The 20,217-nt window shown below is 41.0% G+C and overlaps 1 protein-coding gene across 7 annotated transcripts in view; it reads left to right on the top strand.

Annotated features, from left to right (window-relative positions):
- Nucleotides 1-343: 343 nt before the first annotated feature.
- Nucleotides 344-20,217, top strand: part of LOC122557386 (beta-arrestin-1-like) — a 71,902-nt gene continuing 52,028 nt past the window's right edge. Inside the window, exons 1-4 of one of the 7 annotated variants that reach the window (XM_043705044.2) lie at nt 357-443; nt 17,953-18,000; nt 19,197-19,227; nt 19,467-19,527. In XM_043705044.2, coding sequence (XP_043560979.1) covers nt 17,981-18,000; nt 19,197-19,227; nt 19,467-19,527 — 112 coding nt within the window. In that variant the 5' untranslated portion in view covers nt 357-443; nt 17,953-17,980. Of the gene's footprint in view, nt 444-17,952; nt 18,001-19,196; nt 19,228-19,377; nt 19,528-20,217 lie in introns of those variants that run through there. The other 6 variants (XM_087991889.1, XM_087991890.1, XM_087991888.1 and 3 more) reach the window with 6 other exon arrangements.

The following is a 20,217-nucleotide window of genomic DNA, read 5'->3' on the forward strand; positions in this document are numbered from 1 at the left end:
ATATGTCCTTGTCTGGTTCAACCAAAGGGCAAAGTGTTCTTGATATAAATCTCTCTTTCTGCACTGTCATTGAAACCTTTCCAGGTTTCACACACTGTGTGGCATACATAACATTGCAACAATGTAATACGCTTGATTAATCTTTGTGGATTGTCCTCAGTCATTTCACTGAGTGCCAGGATAATCTCTGCATCTCTTCTGGCTCTTCAAAACTCTTCAGTTGCTCTGAAGCAGGCAGTTATTTATAACACAAACTTTATCCAGTTAATAAATTAATAGGATTCGAATGAAAACAGTGTCAAGGCAAGCTGCACTCCTGAGTGGGAGGTCAAGGCTATAAAGCAGACACCAAGTGTGACATTTGGAGACACGTTGGGATTGTTACAGTCGGAATAAGTCGATGCAACATTATCCACCCGTGAAGTCAAAAAAAACTCGTCAAGGTAATGATATGTGTATTTACTGAAACTGCATGTTATTGTCTATACAGAATATAACACCACTCTAGTAGCAATTAAAACTATTAACCTCTCTCTCTCTCTCTGTATAAGCAATTAAATCTGAACCCCCCTGCCTGTAATCTTTCTCCTTTGTTCTGAACGGTCCTGCAAAAGAGGCAGGTCTTAGATCTGATCCTACTCGAAGGAGGACAGGGCTGAGACTGAGTCCTGGTTGTGCCCAAAGAAAGCTGGCATAAATTGAAATGGACAAACGGCAAGATGCCTCTTGCCAAATGAGAGAGTGGCATTCCGCCTCTTCGTCAGCAGACTGTGCTCTGTGCATGCTGTTGCTTTTACATCTGAATGAGATTCATAACTTTTTGTTTCCTCTTAATTTGACCTGTTCTTCCTTTCAAAGGAGCGCTGAGCTCCTTCACATTTACAACTATATTCCAATCTATCTTTTGCATTTGGCATTCCCCACTGTCCAGCATCACCAAGTGCCCCTGCATGTGTTGCTAACAATCATGCTCTTCCAATATTTGAGACATTTGCTCCTGTTTTCTAATTATCTGAGGCTGCATCTTGTTGTTGGAATGCTTCGTGTATCCAAAAACCTTTTTCTTCTCATTCCACAAGTACCAACTCAGGACAACATCCAGTTATGAAACTGATTTAAGGTGGTAAGGATAAACTCTGTGGTATATGATAGCTGCAGTCTTAAAAGGACTTAAGGATAGCATCTATGAAATGTAATCAATCAAGTTTCAGTTATGTGAACTCTAATGTCAGATTATCATCCAAGAAGTTTTCATCTGAGCTAACTTAACAAGCAAGGTCTGCAGAACTCTGTTCTGGCAAGTTGTACCTGGCATTATCACTGCCCTCAGCAAGCGAAAGAAATTTTTGAAGTAATTGAAATTGTTTAAATCTGGAAGCAAAACTGCAGTACAGAAAACAAAAACAAGGGTTACAGGTGTTTAGTCAAATGTCTTGTTCCTGTAGTTTCACTACGATCTTATAACAACTGTTTAATTCTAAACGTGCGTTAGAAATGCGTTAGCAGCATATTTTGATTGAAGTTGCTATAAATAATGTGAGCCAAATGCTTGGATGCATTTCAAAGTTAAAATATGTAACTCAACCCTTACATGGACTACTGATGAGGCCATTAATAAAAACATTAATGTGCAGTATTGAATCTCCCGACTTGGAAAGAGTTTTATGCATCAGAGAGAATTGAGAGAAAAATTACAAAAGATTAGAGAGAGACATAAATCATGATGAAAGACCCATTGAAATGAATTTGAGAAAAGAGAGTTGGGTCACGGGGCAGGGGGAGGATGTGAGACCCTTTTTTAACTATTGAGAAGAATGCATAAGCAAGTCAGTTCAGAACTAAAACCATGTGTTCATAATAAACCAATGCAGGAACTGTTGGGTTTAGTTTGTTTATCTTGCAGGAGAATGCCACACAAGAAAGCATGGAAAAAGTCTCAGAAGTTGATTCTTTTAAAAACAACTCATTAAATGATCAGTTTGGTATCAGACTGAAGCATGTAGTAATAAGTTTGGACAGAAGTAATCAATTGTTCCATGGGAGGCAAATGTTCCTGTGCCATTGAGGACACTGTGATGGTGGTGCTGTTGGCGACTGCAGCTCCAGACAAGAAATTTAACACCATTTGAAACAAAGCAGTTCACTTAAAGTACGCTCCATCCATCATCTTCAACTTCACTTGCTCCACCACCGAGGCAACAGTGTGCACTATTTTCATGATGCATTGTAGCACCTCACCAAAGCTCCCATGATTATACCTTCCAAACTCATGGGTTCCACCACTGAGATGAACAAGGGTAGCAGGCAAATGGGGACACCACCACTTGATCCTTTAAGTCACCCACCATCCTGAATAGTAACTATGTCACTGCACCTTCACTATTGTTAGATGAAGCTTTAGGAATTCCTAATAGCACTCTAATAGCACTGTACGTGTACCTACACCATGTACTCCTATGTTCAAGAAGATGACTTACCACCACCTTGTCCAGAGGAGGCTCAGAGGAAGTTCACGAGAATAGTCCAGGGAATGAAAAGCTTGACAGATGCGGAACTTTTGAGGACTCTGGGTCGATATTTGATGGAGTTTGGAAGGATGGGGGTGGGGGGGGATCTAATTGAAACATACAGAATACTGAATGGCTTGGACAGAGTAGATGTTGGGAAGATGTTTCCATTGGTAAAAGAGACTAGGACCCGAAGGCACAGCCTAAGAGTAAAGGGAAGACCTTTTAGAATGGAGATAAGGAGAAACTTCTTCAGCCAGGAAGTGGTGAATTTATGGAATCCATTTCCACAGAAGCATGTGGAGACCTGGTCATTGAGTGTATTAAAGATTGAGATAGATAGGTTTTTGATTGTCAAAGGGATCAAGGGTTACAGAGAGAAGGCAGGAGAATGGGAAAGAGAAACTTATCAGTCATGATTGGAGCAGACTTGATGGGCTGAACGGCCTAACTTCTGTTCCTATGTCTTTTGGTTTTGTCAAGGGCAATTGGGATGCTCACATCCAATGAACAAAGAAACAAAGTTTGCGTTCTAAACATTGATATTTATAACTTTGATTAACACAAAAAAGTACCAGGAACACAAATTATTCGCACCCTTACAATGTAATCATTACAGTAAAGTTCGACCCATGGACTGTATAATAACATATTACTTTGTGATTTTTGGATACATTTTCTTTTAATTATATTTTTGTTGTTCTATATCCTAAGACATGACATTTTTTTTTACTCTCAAAATAGGTCTGACTCATGCTCTGTGTATATTCAGTTAACCTACTCCCAAATAAATGCATCCTCTTTTATCTTTCTAAAGGTTGGAAACAGCAGGACAGAGACAAGACAAATTAAGTATTGGCTAAGTGACATTCAATTTTGTTTGTTAAAATCATATACATTATAAGAAGAGAAGGTATCAAAAGAAAATGGGTGTTGAGGTCAAGGAAGAGACTGAGTTGAATTCATTGGTGTTTTCAACACAGTGGGATGTAGAGAGGACGAAGACCATGATGAATTTGATGCATTTAGAACCAGTGGCCAGTATAGTGTTGATAAAGCAGAAAAAAAAGCAAAATTGTATTAAAGTAGGCTTGAGGTTGGAGGTTGAACAAGGATAATAGCTTACAAAACATGCATATGTAAGTGTGTATGAGTAGTTCAGAGGAAAGGAAGGAGTCAAATTGTGGATATCTGACAATGATTGAATATTCTGGTGTTGGATTACATTTGGGGATTAATAGTACTTGCAGAAAACAAAAAGAATCCAAGATAGGAAAGCAGCCCCTTTCATGGGTTGGTAAAGTTTGCATCAGATCTGTAGGGTGGAAGCCTATGCAAGTTCTCCCTTGTCAATGTTTACAGGATTACTGTTTTTTTAAGTTGAGTCCACCACCAAACATCCACAGATTCAATACACCTTATCTCAACCATCTGTCTGTTCCTGGAAACATTAAAATCCCCTGATAACCGTTGTTTTGTTCACCCTGCACAAAGACGTTTCAGAAAATTGCTGGAATAGCAGAGTTCCTTTCCAACCCCTGGTGTATCCCATTGGCCACTGCTGGTGCTAACTCAAAAAAGCAACATTTCTGTGGAGTTCCATTGCCAACATGTGATATAAATCATGGGAATGGGATTCAGCAACAGAAAGCCAAAAACAGAAAGGATAGAACATTTAGACAAGTCCGTTTTACTCCATTTACTTCAGTGTTCACATGATATCATGATGCAAGATGAAGATTAACATATATCTATATTGACATAACTGCAGTTCAACATTGAGTTTACCACTTACATGAATGGAAATCTGCAATGTGCCACCATGCACATTATCACAATCATACACAGCTCAACTTTTTCATGATTTTAAATTTGTCACACTTTTTCTCCAACATCAGTTACCAGATGGACAGGAATTGTCTCCAATTAAATAGTGAGAAGACTGAAGTTATCACCTTCATTTCCCCAACAGACACTCCATTCCTGAGTCATAAACTCCAGTCCTCTCCCTAGCTACTGTCTGAGGCCAAACAAGATTAAGTGCAACATAAACAGACATTATTGGAGGAACTCAGCAGGTCTGGTAGCATCTGTGGGAAGAAAGTCTTCATCAGAACTGTTAGCAGCTAGGAAAATGTGGTGCTTCAGCTGAAGCCACAGTTTGTAGAAGGATTGAGATAAGAAGAAGTGAATAGATAGGTGGAGATGGAACCCAGAGAAAGAGACATATGCAAAGGGTAGGTAAACAATGAGATTATATACAATTCCAGTGTTGTCTTTGACCTTGAGATGCACTTCTGATTGAAAATCTGCTTCACCACTACCATTGTCGATTTTCATCTCCAAAACATTTCCCCACCCTACCCACTTAGCAGTTTCCCTGCTTCTGAATCCTTTCTCTGAAACTATTAACTCTACATTGGACCATACCAATGGACATCAGGTCAGCCTCTCAGGGGCTACCATCCGCAAATGTAAATTTATCTGAAACTCTTCTGTTTTCTTCCACAATTCCTCAGGTTCTGTTCATCCATCTTCCATCTGCCTATTCACTTGTTTGGCTCCCAGAATCAAAATTCCACAATTACGAAATGCCCATCCCTTGATGACCTCATCTCTCCCCTATTTCTGTTATCTCCTCCAGCATGACAATCTTCCAAGACCTAAATGCTCATCAGATTAAGGTTGCTTCCATATTTCCAATATTACTCAGTCCAATGTTCAAGCACCTAGGCCCCTACAACCTTCAACTCTTTCCGAAACCTCTTCACCTTTCCTCATTTCCATTCCCCTTTAAGACATTCCAAGAAATGTGCCTCTTTGACCAAACATTTGATCATCTACATTAATGACTCCTCAGTGTCAAACTTTGTTTAATAACATTCCTGTGAAGCGCCTTGAAACATGTTGGTATGTTGAGAGGGTGATACGGAAAGACAAATTGTTGATTTTGTAGTATCTTCATATATTGAATTGGGTCTATGCAAGAGTCACACTAGTGACAGGGACAAAGCTGTTATATGCAAGTGGAATTTATATCTGAATCCCAAGGAGATGTGGTAAATTTGGTCCATAATTCAAATACAAAACATTGTCATTACACAATGCCCCATTATGTTTTATGGGTGACTGCAATGAAGTGCAAAACATAAGCCTGAAGCATTCGCAGCAATCTTCAGCCAGAAGTGCCGAGTGGATGATCCATCTTGACCTCCTCCAATGGTCCCCAGCATCACAGACACCAGGCTTTAGACAATTCGATCCACTCTATGTGATATCAAGAAATGGTTGGATGCATTGGATGCTCTGACAACAAATACGATGCTCTGACAGCATTCTGGCAATAGTACTGAAGACTTGTCTCTGGAACTTGCCACTCCCCTAGCCAAGTTCTACCAATACAGTTACAACACGGGCATCTACACAACAGTGTGGAAAATTGCCCAGGATGTCCTGTATGTAAAAATCAGAACAAATCCAACTCAGTTAATTATTGCCCTATCAGTTTACTCTCGATTATCAGTAAAATGATGGAAGGTGTCATCAACTGTGCAACCAAGCAGCATCTGCTCAGCAATAACCTGCTCAGTGATGTCCAGTTTGGGTTGTACAAGGGCCACTCGGCTTTGGACCTCATTGCAGCCTTGATTCAAACATGAACAAAAGAACTGAATTTCAGAGGTGAGGTGAGAGTGACAGCCCTTGACATCCATCTGCATTCAACTGAGTATGGCATCAAGTGCGCTTGTAAAACTGGAATTAATGGGTATGAGGGGGAAAACTCTTTGCTGATTGGAATCATACCTTGTACCTCGGAAGATCGTTGTGATTGTTAGAGGTCAGCCATCTCAGCTCCAAGACATCTTTGCAGGAGTTCCTTAGAGTAGTATCCTCGGCCCAACCATTTTCAGCTGCCTCATGAATGATTTTCCCTCTATCAAAAGGCCAGAAGTGGGAATGTTCATCTATGATTGTGCAATGTTCAGCGCCATTTATGACTCCTCAAATACTGAAACAGTCCGTGATCAAATGCAATAAGATCTGAACAATATCCATGCTTGGGCTGACAAGTTATAAGTAACATTCACACCATACAAATACCTGGCAATGACCATCTCTAATAAGAGACAATCAAATCACTGCCCCTTGTGATTCAATAATGTTACCATCACTGAATCCCCACTATCGCATAAACACAGTGGCTACAAAAGCAGGTCAAAATCTAGGAATACTGTTGTGAGTAACTCACTTCCTGACCCCCCAAAGCCTGTCCACATCTACAAGACACAAGGCAGGAGTGTGATGGAATACTCCACTCTTGTCTGGAAGGTTGCAGCTCCAAAACACTCAAGAAGCTTGACACCATCCAGGACAAAGCAGTTCACTTGATTGGCACCCACAATTTGTAATTGTCTTCCGGAAAAGGCAGTGGACATTGTGTCCGAATATTTTTAAAGCAGTTTGTTATATTCCTGGTAAGCAATATTGTGAAAGATTACCAGGGCAAAGTCTTAGAAGTGATGAGAGCAGACACAAGGGGCTGAATGACCTCTTCCTGCTTCTTGTTCATGTGCTTAACACTAACCTGAATTTTACACGTCAATGCAGTTTACTAGAACATTTCTGGACAAAATCACATTAATTGTTCCGATGCTAAATGCTGTACTGTGTTTATGAAAATCAGCTTGAAGCATTTTTTCTATTTGCCATTTGCTAGTAAATGTATCAACATTTGTACCGCATGGTGAGTTTTCAAAACAAAATGAGCTTTGTATTGAATACATGTCCTTTCTCTTTCATGAAGATTAATAGTATGTATTAAAACCATTAGATATTAAATATACAATTGTGAAATTTCAAACTATTTTTCACTAAGTGCCATTAAAGCATTACAACCTGTTGATAAATGCTTTTTCTTGGCCGTCACAGTGGAAAAATAGTTTGCAAGTGAAGATCTTGCATCTCCCACAGTTTTTTGTAATAGTCTCAGCAAGCATTCAGGAATTCTGCAAACAATAATTACTTTCGAAGTGTAGCCATTTCTGTAACCTAGGCAACAACTGGGGGCAGGTCATCAAGGATGTCCATGTGCCTGTTTGCCACGAACATCATCATGGCGGAGATGGGAGAGTGGTAAGTCTTGAATTGTAACCCTCTCTCCTGATTAAATACCTTCTCTGCCATCAACCTCACCACAGGGAAGGGCACAATTTACAGGCCGGAGAGCTTTATTCCTGATGAAGGGCTTTTGCCCGAAACATCGATTTTGCTGAAGCTCCTAGGATGCTGCCTGAACTGCTGTGCTCTTCCAGCATCATTGATCCAGAATCTGGTTTCCAGCATCTGCAGTCATTGTTTTTACCAGGCTTAACAGACAGCACTGCGATAGACACAGGGAGGTGACAGTCTAGTGGTACTACCACTGAGCTGTACATTCAGACACCCAATGCGGGAACCTGGGTTTAAATCTGGCCACAGCCAGATGGTGGAATTTGAATTCAATAAAAATCTGGATGATGACCAAGAATCTATTGTTGATTGTTGGGAAAGAAAAAAAAACATCTGGTTAATTCCTGCTCTTTAAGGAAGGAGATCTGCCATCATCATCAGGTCTGGTTTACATGTGACTCCAGACCTACAGCAATGTGGCCCACTCTTAAATGCCCTCCAGGCAATTAGTGATGAGCTGGAAATCAGCAGTGATGCCTTCATCCTATGAATAAATAAAGGAAAAAAAATAAGATGATCTGTGTTGTGTATATTGAGGTACAAATATTGAGCAAGCTAAATAAAAAAAACTTGTCTGCTTTTCTTCAAAGTAAATCTCTGGATAGTTTTTTACATTTGCCTCGGAGGGAAGATGAAACCCGAATTTAGTTTGGCACACAATGCATGGAACATTAGTGTAGTTCAACCCAAATTTGGCCAGGTCTACCCTTAACATCACTGAGAAACAGCACTTGACTCAGCCTCAACAGCTTTCTGTGGCAAAGAATTCCACAGATTCACTACTCTCTGAGAGAAGAAATTAGAACAACAGAATCTCTACAGGGTGGAAACAGGCCATTTGGCCCATCAATTCCACACTGACTCTCCAAAGAACGCCCCCATGACACAGCATTTCCCATGGCTAATCCACCTAACCTGCGCACTATGGGACAATTTAGCATGGCCAATCCACCTAACCTGTACATCTTTGGGCTGTGGGAGGATACCGGAGCACCTGGAGAAAACTCATACAGACACGGCGGGAATGTGCAAACTCCATGCAGACAGTCGCCTGAGGCTGGAATTGAACTCAGGCCCCTGGCACTGTGAGGCAGCAGTGCTAACCACTAAGCCACAGTGGCGCCCATCTCCTCTTTCTCCTCATCCTTTTCTTAAATGTTCAACCCTTTATTCAGAGATTATGCTTTCTGGTCCTGGACTCTCCCACAAGAGGAAAGTGCATATGCCCTGTCAAGTCCCCTAAAAGTCTGATAGGATTCAATAAGAGCAGCACTCATTTTTCTAAATTCTAATTCATACGAGCCCAATATACTCCACCTCTCCTCATAAAGCAGTTCCTCCATACCTAGTATCAGCCTAGTGAACATTCTTTGGACTGCCTTGAATAGCAGTATATCTTTTCTTAGAAAAGGGGCTCAAAACAGTTCACAGCATTCCAGTGTCTTATGTAACCTTCCGACTTTTATTGCAGTCCCTGACACTTCAGTATCTTAGCTAATAGTACATTATTTACGGACAGAAGAGTAGAATGCTTTCATCAGTATTTCATGTTTCAAAAACTCCCAGTAAAGTTAGAGTTTGTGACCTTTGTTCCAATAGGTTGTATGCTATGATACAGTGATAATACAATGAACATGACTTAGGAGGTATATTGACATATTGAACATGAGACGTTTACTTGTTTTGCAAAAATGAAAAATTAGCCCAAACAGAATATGGTTAGTCATAGGACTATGTTGTTAATTCAATCATGGTACAAACAGCTATAAAAGAATTTATAATTATCCATACAAACTTCATAGATTTGACAAATTATCTTCATCTGGCCACTGCACACTTACCTAGAGAGGTACAAGTTGTTCATGATTGCTCTTGGTTGACAACTTGGTTGTTGTGCTGCTGTTTGCTGTCACTCAGAATCCTCACTGACGTGTGTTTATTAGGTGCACCAGTCATTGGCCTGAACTGGCTTCTGTTTCTTTGCAATACAGCATGATTAGTGACAACCTGTATAATGTAGGCTTGGAGCATAATCGAGAAAGTGTTGCTGTTATCCAAGTGTTGATGTTTGCATTTCTGACTCACTCCCTGCCCAATATGCAGTTTCATTGTTCTCTAAAGCTTGCTCATTGTTTATCTTTTTTTAATTCTCCTCTATCTTTGAAGAAGAATATTGTGAGTCTTGGACAATTGGTTACTGGAGAAAGTGAGGTCTGCAGATGCTGGAGATCAAAGTTGAAACTTTATTGCTGGTACAGCACAGCAGGTCAGGCAGCATCCAGGGAACAGGAGATTCGACGTTTCGGGCACAGGCCGAAGAAGGGCCTGTGCCCGAAACGTCGAATCTCCTGTTCCCTGGATGCTGCCTGACCTGCTGTGCTGTACCAGCAATAAAGTTTCAACAATTGGTTACTGGGCAAAGTTATTCTCTTAGAATTGCTGATCTTCGGGTTTTGTTGATTGCAACTATTCACACCAGTTTTTTAGATTAGATTAGATTAGATTAGATTCCCTACAGTGTGGAAACAGGCCCTTTGATCCAACCAGTCCACACCGACCCTCCGAAGAGCAACCCACCCAGACCCATTTCCCTCTGACTAATGCACCTAACACTATGGGCAATTTACTATGGCCAATTCACCTGACCTACACATCTTTGGACTGTGGGAGGAAACCGGAGCAAACCCACGCAGACACGGGGAGAATGTGCAAACTCCGTTTTTTAAAAAACTCCGCACAGACAGTTGCCCGAGGCTGGAATCGAACCTGGGACCCTGGTGCTGTGAGACAGCAGTGCTAACCACTGAGCTACTGTGCCGTCCTGTGATATTGGGACTGACCAGTGTTTCAGTGCTCACCACTTAAAAATGTTTGATTTGATGGGATGTATTACATGTTCAGCCTGGATATTTCAGCACACATAGTAGAGTGACAATATGATATGCGTCACTCCCCACTGATTATACATAGTTCAACATTGAACTGTGCTGTCCTCAGGCACCGAGTAAACTGAAAATAGTGGCCTTAGTGTCAACAACAGTTGTACTCTTTGCATTTGGAGATGCAATTCATCACAAATTCTAATCTTCCTTATACTCTGTGAATAAATCTGTTGCTATTTTCAACCATCCTCAACTAATTTGACTGTGTCATGTGTGCTCTGTCCTACCAAAATGGGTGTGTGTCCTATCTCATAAATTGTGACTGTATAGAGATTTGTGCCAACTGGTAGGCCTGCTACTGCTGAACTGCTGGTATCTACCAGATAGAAGATTTTGAGAAACCACAATGAGCTTGTGTGTTGGTACTGTACTGTGACTCTGTGACTCTGCAGAATTATGGATTGACTTCTGTGACTCTACCTTTCATGGGTTGTAATTTGTAATTCATGGGTTGTAATTACAACATTTGTGGTAGTAATCTATTGCATTAGACCCTCTGTCAATTTTCACTGTTGAGGGTATGTTATCCAGTCTTTTCAAGACAGATAATGTTAATGGTTCAAAAACCTTCAGATTGCCTTAAACTGTCCACAAAAGGTATGAAATTAATGAAATGGAAAGTTAGATCACGTAGCTTTTAACAGGTCACCAGTACACTTCATCATGTTTATGTGTTTGCACATGTTCTTAATCATTTCTTCCTTGCTAGTTTTACCATCTTGGTAATATGTGTTTGGTTAGAAATATAGAAACCACAAAATAAGAGCAGGAGTAGGCTATTTGGCCCTTTGATCCTGCTTCTCCAATCAATATAATCATGTTTGACCATCCCACTCAGTATCTTGTTCCTGCTTTACTCATACATTTTGACTCCTTTAGCCCTAAGAACAATATCTAACTCCTTTTTGTAAATATTCACTATTTTGACCTCAATTGCTTTCTGTGGCAAAGAATTCCACAGTGTCTCCATTCCCTGGCTGAAGAAATTTCTCCCCATGTCAGTCCTAAATGGCCTACCCCATATCCTTAAAATGTGACCCCTCGTTCTGGTCTCCTCGGTCATTGGGAATATCCTTCCTGTGTTTATCCTGTCTGGTCCTGTTGGAATTTCAGAGGTTTCTTTGAAAACACCTTCATTCTTCTAAACTCTGAGAATACAGTTCTAATCGCTGCAGTGTCTCTTCACACAGGAACCAGTCTGATAAAACTTTGACATGTTCTCTCCACAGCCCAAACCATTCTTCCCAAAACTGCACACAATACTTCAGGCATGGTCTAACTAAAGCCCTGTATAATTGTAGTAAGACATCCCTCCTCTTGTATTCAAAACCTCTCGCTATGAAGGCCAATATACCATCTGCTCTCTTAGCTGCCTACTGCACTTGCATACTTACTTTCAGTGACTGGGTGTATAAGAACACCCAGGTCTCTTTGCCTTTTCCCACCTGTTACCATTCAGATACTAATCTGCCTTCCTGCTTTTGAGACCGAAGTGGATAACCTCACATTCATCTACATTATATTTTGTCTGCCTTTTATTTACTCACTCACTCAACTTGTCCGAATCAAACTGGAACATCTCTGCATCCTCCTCACAGCTCACCCTTCCATCCATTTTGTATGTGCTGCAGATTTGGAGATATTACTTGGAGTTTTCATCCAGAGTGAGATGGGCACCTGGAATGTACAGCCTGAAAGGTTGGAGAGGTAGAATCCCACTTAAGGTTTAGAAAGAATTTGGGTTCAATTCCCGACTCAGGCGACTAACTGTGTGGAGTTTGCACATTCTCCCCGTGTCTGCGTGGGTTTCCTCCAGGTGCTCTGGTTTCCTCCCACAGTCCAAAGATGTGCAGGTCAGGTGAATTGGCCATGCTAAATTGCCCGTAGTGTTAGGTCAAGAGGTAAAATGTAGGGGAATGGGTGGGTTGCGCTTCGGCGGGTCGGTGTGGACTTGTTGGGCCGAAGGGCCTGTTTCCACACTGTAAGTAATCTAATCTAAAAAGAATTTGTAGCGCAATCACCAACCAGCTTACAGGGCAGAATCAGGATAGTGGGACTATTCCAGATGGGTATATCAGAAGGAGTGGACATGATGGGCCATATGGGATTATCCTTTGCTGTCCATGATTCTATGATCTTATAAAAATCAGGAGACATGTGGCTAATGACAAATGCTAATCTAAAGGCAACTCATTAGTCACTCACTCAACAGCCACAAGAGAAACAATGACCTGCACCTTCCTGCGGTGACATTCATCCAGAATATGCCAAGGGTTGGCACGGTTGCTCAGTGGTTAGCACTGCTGCCTCACAGTGCCAGGAATCCAGGATAGATTCCTGCCTCGGGCCACTGTCTGTATGGAGTTTGCACATTCTCTCCGTGTCTGTGTGGGTTTCCTCGGGGTGCTCTGGTTTTCTCACAGTCCAAAGATGCGCAGTTTAGGTGAATTGGCCATGCTAAATTGCCCATATTGTTCAGGGGTGTGTAGGTTAGTCCATTAGTCAGGGGTAAATGTAGGGGAATGGGTCTGGGTGGGTTACTCTTCAGAGGGTCGGTGTGGACTGGTTGGGCCAAATGGCCTGTTTCCACACTGTGAGGAATCTAATCCAAAAAAATGTGCAATTATAAAGCTTGTTTGAGCCACCACAATGGATAGAGCAAGCACTGAACACTTAAAATTGCCAAAACCTTCCTAGAAAGGAGCAATTAGATGACTGTTTCAGAGTAATGGGAAAATGTATTGACCAATTAGAAAAATCAGCCACCACCTCCATGATTCAACGTAAAGCAACACATGTCGAAAAGTATGGCACTGGAAAAGCACAGCAGGTCAGGCAGCATCCGAGAAGGAGTAGAGTCGACGTTTCAGTTATAAGCCCTTCAGCGTTCCTGTTCCTCGGATGTTGCCTGACCTGCTGTGCTTTTCCAGTGCCATACATTTCAACTCTGACTCTCCAGCATCAGCTGACCTCACTTTCTCCTAAAGCAACCCAGATGCCCATTGGAACCAAGTCAAATGCAACAAGCACGACTGGTGATTCATAATGAAACCTCACACAGCTCCGAATGTGCAACAGTGCAATCAATCGTGCAATACATTTAATGAAGCACATACACCAGCAAGAGATTTAAAACCCAGCCCCCAAATGACAAAAAAAAGTTGAGTTTGCACAACAGAAATAATTGCACCTGCAGACACCATGTGCTGACCATAAATGCAACAAATAAAACATCTCGGAGACAGCAACGTATTTTCAATGTACATTGCTTTCAAATAGGATATGACATAAAAGACACATTACATTTAAATTAGCACACTAAATTACTCCAACATTATGGACAAAAGGATGGAGCAACAACATCAGAGAAACAGATTTTGGAGCATTGCACTATGCTTTTTTGGGATTTGTTTTTTCTTATAGCCAAACAGATTGTCACGTTGCAAACCATGCCAGCACATGTCAATGGCAAACAGTAACAGCAGGATAGATTCCCTATCAGCTATTTGATAGAAAGAATGGTGATGCCTCCAGCATCACTCTCAAAATCTTCAGACCACACATCCATATAAAAGAAACATTGCCAGAGCAACATGACTGCCGTAAACAATTGGAAGCACCCACCTCAAAGCAAATATTCAAGTATTCAAGATGCTCCTGAGGAACATGGTGCAGAATATCTTTTCTCTAATAATCTTAATGAAAGTCAATTCATTGAAGATGATGCAGATCTATACTGAGAATATCACAAAGAGTGATCATACTTCAGTCAATAAGACTTCATTTTCAGCAAGGCCTCAGCATGTCAAAGAAACTCACACCACCTCCAGTATCAAAATCAAGTGCTCAGTTTACTATGTGAGTCTCTAATCCATCAGTATTCTGCAATCATTATTTCCAGTGATGTCCAAAATAAACCGGTCAAATTCTGAAATAAATGACAAACCACTTGTCAAGCCATTTAAAAGACTCAACGAAAAGTTTTAAAGTGGTTCCAGCTAATGAGGCATCTGGATGTTCTTAGATGTGATTTTCACTTGACTAGATTTATACCAGGAGGAAGTGAGGACTGCAGATGCTGGAGATCAGTGTCAAAAAGTGTGGCCCTGGAAAAGCACAGCAGGTCAGGCAGCATCCGAGGAACAGGAGAATCGATGTTTCGGGCATAAGCCCTTCATCAGGGAAGTTGTGGGGAGAAACGGGCTGAGACATAAATAGGAGGGTTGGGGTGGGGCTGTGGAGAAGGTAGCTGAGAAGGCAATAGGTCAATGCAGGTGGCAGGTGATGGTGATAGGGGAAAGCTGGTCAGAGGGGAAGGTGGAGTGAAAAGGTGGGAAGGAAGATGGACAAGTAGGCCAGTTTTATACCAGTCAATCCAAATTAAACTCTGAGCCGCTGTTTCAGTGTGTTTCATTGTATTGCTACTGAATATCAGATTGGATATTTTACAATCTTTACTATTGACATGCACCACTCAGGCAGAGTCAGTGAAATGAGAGCATTTATCACCTTTGGCGAACCTTCAGCTATCTGTACCCCTCTCCACCCCTAAAACACATAGAAAAAGATAATTAACTTTCAAAATTAATTACTCACAGGTAACATTGTCCTGCCTGTTGTTCAGTGGCACCACAGTCCCTTACCACTGTTCACCAGAGTAACTGCTATACTCCACACGTCTCACGAGATACCACAAAATCTTTATGATAGGTTGAAAATGTGGAACTGATATTTTTGATTAAACAACATTTGATTATTTCCTTTGTGTGCTGAATAGACAAACAGCATAAAGAGTTAAAACAAAATAACATTTTTGCAGACATTGAGATAATAATGTTATAGCTAGAATATCAATATTGAAATATATTACACGACATTAACATCCAGGTAAATGCATATATATTGGCAGCTCTGTACACCACAACTTTTAATATAGTGGTTAAGCTAAATTATAGTACACAGCGTTAATTGTCATTTAATAGGAAATCTAAAAATACAGTATCAAATTGCCACATTCTATCAGTACTGTACCAAGATAGTAACCATTCAAAATAGAAAAGCATTCTTTAATGTTATAAGTTTACAAATATTGTGAGTTGCTAAACTTTGAATATTTTGTCAAAAACTTAATTTTAAGTATTTCCATTTCATTTCTGTATGTTATTAAATCCAGTAGCACTGTTCTCTCCTGTTCTGAAATATTTCACTCTCTCTCCTCAGTCCCCTTCTACTCCATTACATCATGGAAGAGAAATAAAATAGTCAATTGAGTTTAGCAACAAAGACAATCAAAAAGCTAATTCCAGACAGTGCAAATTATTAGCAATGAGACTATTGTAGAATTAAAATTAGAATTAGGTTTTATTGCCACGCATATGTAATCTGCATTACATTAACTGCTTTTCAAAAGTGCATTGACTGTGATTGCAAGATGCCTCAATATGTATTTAAATATGGGATAAAAATCACAAAGTGCTGGAGAAACTCAGCAGGCCTGGTAGTATTTGCGGAGAAAGAAACAGAGTCAGTACTTTGCTTATGCAGAAATCTTATCAGACTCGAAATGTGAACTCTGTTTCTTTCTCAATGGGTGCTGTCAAACATCCCGAGTTTCTTCAGAATTTTGTTTTTAGTTCAGATCTCTAGCATCTATGGTAGTTTGTTTTATCTAATCAAAGGAGGCTGACACAATAATGCATGCTGACAATGATCACGCTGGATAGCCCAGCTGATGCCACAACTCATTTTGAAAGACTATTGAAGTAGGATCAAAATAAAGTAATACTGCTATTTCTAAAAGGAAAAATAGCTAGAGCAGTGATCACAATCCCTTCCTTTTAGTATGAATTACCTAATGCATTGAAATGTAGAAACATGTTTGCTGTTTGTTCATTGATAGAAATCCAGTCAACTTTCAATTCTTCTTTTTAACAAAGGCTGACAGTATTTTGTCATCATTCCAGCCCAAACCTTTGCCACCCTAGACAACCGTTAGTTCAAGTTGGTGCTTATAGTCAAGAGTGCGGTGCTGGAAAAGCATCCGAGGAGCAGGAAAATTGACATTTCAGGCAAAAGCCCTTCATCAGGAATGAGGCTTGTGAGCTGAGGGGGTGGAGAGATAAATGGGAGGGGGGGTGGGGCTGGGGGAAAGTTAGCTGAGACTGCAATAGTTAGGTGGAGATGGGGGTAATGGTAATAGATCGGACAGGAGGGTGGAGCAGATCGGTGGGAAGGAAGATGGACAGGTGGGACAGGTCATGAGGACGGTGCTGAGCTGGAATGTTGGAACTGGGATAAAGTGGGGGGAGGGAAAATGAGGAAACTGGTGAAATACACATCGACACCATGGAGTTGGAGAGCCCCGAGCAGAAGATGACACGCTCTTCCTTCAGGCATCAGGTGGAAAGGGAGTGGCGATGGAGGAGCCCCAGGACCTGCATGTCCTAGGTGGAGTAGGAGGGGGAGTTGAAGTTATTGAGCACGGGGGGTGGGGTTGCTTGGTGTGGGTGTCCTGGAGATGTTCTCTGACGTGTTCTGCGAGTAGATGTCCTGTCTCCCCAATATAGAGGAGACCACATCTGGAGCAACAGATTACAGTAAATGACATGTGTGGAGGTGCAGGTAAAACTTTGATGAATGTAGAAAGCTCCTTTGGGGGTTTGGACGGAGGTGAGGGAGGAGGTGTGAGCGCAGGTATGCCTCGGGACCCTCCGACCCCATGATATCAATGTGGATTTCACCAGTTTCCTCATATCCCCTCCCTCCATCTTATCCTAGTTCCAACCTTCCAGCTCAGCACCACTCTCATGACCTGTCCCACCTGTCCATCTTCCTTCCCACCTATCCGCTCCACCGTCCCAATTTGACCTATCACCTTTACCTCCACCTCCATCCACCTATTGCGCTCTCAGCTACCTTCCTCCAAGCCCCATCCCCCTCCCATTTATCTCTCCACCCCCGAGGCTCCCAGCTTCATTCGTGATGAAGGGCTTTGCCCGAAATGTCGATTTTCCTGCTCCTTGGATGCTGCATGACCTGCTGTGTTTTTCCAGTACCACACCCTCGACTCTAATCTCCAGCATCTGCAGTACTCACTTTCGCCAAGCTGGTGCTTATGCTAACTCTGTCCTGAGGTTTATTGAGAAAGCATACAGAGAAATCTTCATAATTAATATTGTAAAGATTTGTTGATTTACATCTTATTATTGATAACCTATATTCAAAGACAAATACTCATGTTAATTGTGTATTATGAGTATTATTCTATTTTACAGATAATCACATTCATCAACTTCCATCAGCATGACTCAAAAACCAGGGCAGTGAGTATGAATCATTTCATTCTGAAAACTGCCTTCAGCTTTTACCTTTACAAGCTCCAGTTCAGATGCGTTGATATTGGATCAAAATGAATGAACAAAGGTGGAATTACAACAAGCAACATCCCCAAACTCCCCATGACACCCCAATTCCCAAACGCATCATGACCTCATGCCCCCTGGTTTTGCGAGGGTGACAGAATTGAACTATTCAAATGAGGACCTGGATTAAAAATGGCCCGGATTAAAGAGTCTACTGAGATATCCCTTCCAAGACCCTGTCCACCCTAAAACACACCCCAAATTAAAAATGACACTTACCAACTGAATGACTCAAGATTTGGCCAACTTGTGTAATGTGGTACGTGGTGCCCCCTAGAGGGATGTTCTTCACAGTGGCATAATGTGACACACATTTCTGCTAAATTAACCTCAGTTGGAGTTTTCACATATTCCATTTCCGTGTTGGTACCCTGTGAGCGACTGTGCCTTTTGCTCTGTGAACCAATATTATAGTTCAAGTTCAGGATCCCCAGAATATAAATCAGAGATGAGGAGAAATCCCTTGACTTTGAGGGTGGTCAGTATGTGGAATTCTTTACCGCAAAGGGCTTTGGAAACTCAATCATATTCAAGATAGAAAACTCAGATTTCTGTATATTGATAGCATCTTGTGAGAGGGAAATAGTGGGGGAAAATAGCGTCAAGGTTGATGATCAGCCATGATCTCACTGAATGGTGAAACAGGGTTAAGAGGTGGAAGAGCATACTCCTGCACCTATTTCCTATGTCCCTATGAAGCATTGATATAGTATATGGAACTATCATCAGATTACATCATAATATGGAGGGCTTCATATGATTCTGATCACCAAATCAGAGAAAAAAATATTTTTACTCTTAGGAAGGACCAGAGGGAAATGACAATCGTATTCCTAGCTGCCAAACTTTTAAGTCACATGGAAAGATCAAGTAAACTAGCTGATGTTTTTCTTGGGAATATATATTTGGGATTGAATTTTTTGGCTGGTTAACAGACCATTATAATGAGAATTGATAGTCTATTTGCCAATTAAACTCTTCAACTTACGGAATATTTAAACAACTCCTCTTTTTATTGCAAAGGCACACCTGTCACATTAATGTACAGTTAGAAAGTATGTACTACATTGGGTAATTCTTTACTTTTCAATTTCCAGAGTTTTCAAAAAGACAAGCCCCAATGCCAAGGTTAGTATCTTCAGGCTCTTGTCTGAGAATCTGATTGACTGTTCATTTAATCTTTTGTCATGATATCACTGTTGGACATTTTTAATTTCACTGTTCCATTTGTACCTCTTTCCTTTTTGGTTACCTGTAATTCTATTATTTCTCTCCCAGCAGGAAGGCTTTGAGGTAGTTTTGACTTCTGTGATAAGTGTAGTGTTGGAGATTGATTTACAGCCTTGTATGAAATATTCTATCAACAGCTCTCACTTTATCTGGGAAAGCGAGACTTTGTAGATCATGTCGACACTGTGGACCCAGTTGGTAAGTACCTTAAGGATGACCATCTATGAATCAGAAGTGATGGTGTACAGTATGACTGTGTGTGTATCCCCTCTGCCTATGCAATGCACATAGCAAAGTGTTTATGAGTAAGCACTTGTAAAGTTCTAATAGATCAAATATCTTTCCATTCAGTCTTTTTCAATGGAAGTTTCAAGTTCCCTCTGTAAACTAGTGAATAAGTGATAATTGAAAACTAGAAATATTCTGGGTTCAATCTCTGTTCACAGCCACAGTGGTAATAAGACTTCACAAGTGGAATTTATTCCTGCCTGGACAATGAGGGTGAGAGTTGATCAGAATCCAATTATTGTCCTCTTTTGAAGTACAGATAGCAGTAGTCACCACAGTCCTAGAAGACTATAGGGCTACTTCTCCTTTAGAGAGAGATAATTGGAGGGTACCTGATGGTCATCATGTCTCAGGTGAAAATCAAGGTCAAGAGGCATAGTGACCTCAGCTACTGTGATTTTGAGATGGCGGTGTTGGACTGGTGTTGTGTGATTTTTAACTCAGCTACTGTGGGAATTGAACCCACATGGATGATGTCACTCTCTCTTACAAACTAGCCATCCAGCCAAATGAGCTAACAGACTCCCATCACGTGAATACTGGATGGCTGCAGTTGAATGTTCTGCTTGTTATCGTTTCTAAGATAGTATGAGCAGTGTG

Source organism: Chiloscyllium plagiosum, unplaced genomic scaffold, assembly GCF_037043375.1.
Source record: "Chiloscyllium plagiosum isolate Xiang-an unplaced genomic scaffold, Cpla_swu_hap1 HiC_scaffold_11, whole genome shotgun sequence".
In the NCBI taxonomy this organism is placed as follows: domain Eukaryota; kingdom Metazoa; phylum Chordata; class Chondrichthyes; order Orectolobiformes; family Hemiscylliidae; genus Chiloscyllium; species Chiloscyllium plagiosum.